At 60.1% G+C, this 1,048-nt stretch overlaps 1 protein-coding gene across 1 annotated transcript in view; it reads right to left on the bottom strand.

Moving 5' to 3' along the window:
* Positions 1-46: 46 nt before the first annotated feature.
* Positions 47-1,048, bottom strand: part of SETDB1 (SET domain, bifurcated 1) — a 10,388-nt gene continuing 9,386 nt past the window's right edge. Inside the window, 2 exon segments of the mRNA XM_010086347.1 lie at positions 47-167; positions 412-1,002. Of these exon segments, the coding sequence (XP_010084649.1) occupies positions 47-167; positions 412-1,002 (712 nt within the window).

The raw sequence follows: 1,048 nt of genomic DNA, 5'->3' as shown, positions 1-1,048 counted from the left end.
TGAGGTCTTGTCCAACCTTCGTGATTCCACAATCCTATGACTCTACTCACCCGGTCGGGAGGCATTCCTCCAGCCTCTTGTGCTGGTACCCTGAGTTGGGGTTGATCTGCCCGCCGGGGGTGCAGCCCGTCGCCTGGACTGTCAGCTGCTGACAGGCGCATTTCGATCTAGAGAGACACGGAAAAGCCCCAAAAGTTAGTTTCACACAGCAGCTTTGCAGGAAGGAAAAGAAATCGCATCTTTCCGCACACGTACAGGGCGCACAGGGCTCGACCTGGAGTCAACCCTGCGACCCACGGGAGCTGCATGGACTCAAGGTCAGTTCACCTTGGGCTGTTATCGGGGCCGGCAGCACGGTCCCCGTCCTGTCCCCAACCCTCCAGCCCCGGTGGCACACGAGGAGTCACCTACTTGTCCCTGCAGCCGTCTTTGCAGTCGCAGCCCACGAGGAACTCCCAGCGGGTGTTGATGTAAACGCCTTTGCCGGGGATGCGTTCTTTGCTGTAGGCCACCTGCGGAGGCGGGGTGTTGTCGATCTCGTTGACGCAGGACAGCGGCACGTCCTCCTTGCCCTTGGTGATGTCCGCGATGTAATAGTAGGGTTTGTAGGGCTGGAATTTGCGATCTACCAGCACGTAGGGGTCCAGGCAGAACATTTCCAGGAAAAGGAAGTCGCAGTCCGTCTCGAAAAGGTAGCGCTCGATCTCCTGCATGGTTCGCAAGCACAGCCCGCACGGCGTCTTGTAGAGGACGTGGAAACCCATCTTGCGGTTAACGCGGCGGCGGGCCGTCATGCGGCGGAAGTCGTAGAGCAGCGGGATGAGCAGGGGGTTCTTGCTGCGGTACTGGTCACTGCAGATGGGCCGCACGCGGGACAGGCAGGTGTAGCTGCAGACGTGTGGCAGGTAGAAGAGTTTCTCCAGCGGGGCTCGGTACGAGGGCTCGGGCACGCGGTCCATCATGCTGTGGAAAGCCTGGGCTGTGCCGCTGCCCGCCTGGCCGCTGTTAGGGGAAAAGGGACACACTGAACAACTGTGGCTTAAGGAAG

The sequence above is a fragment of the Pterocles gutturalis genome, unplaced genomic scaffold (assembly GCF_000699245.1).
Source record: "Pterocles gutturalis isolate BGI_N339 unplaced genomic scaffold, ASM69924v1 scaffold1201, whole genome shotgun sequence".
Lineage (NCBI taxonomy): Eukaryota > Metazoa > Chordata > Aves > Pterocliformes > Pteroclidae > Pterocles > Pterocles gutturalis.
This window is presented reverse-complemented; position numbering and strand designations above follow the sequence as displayed.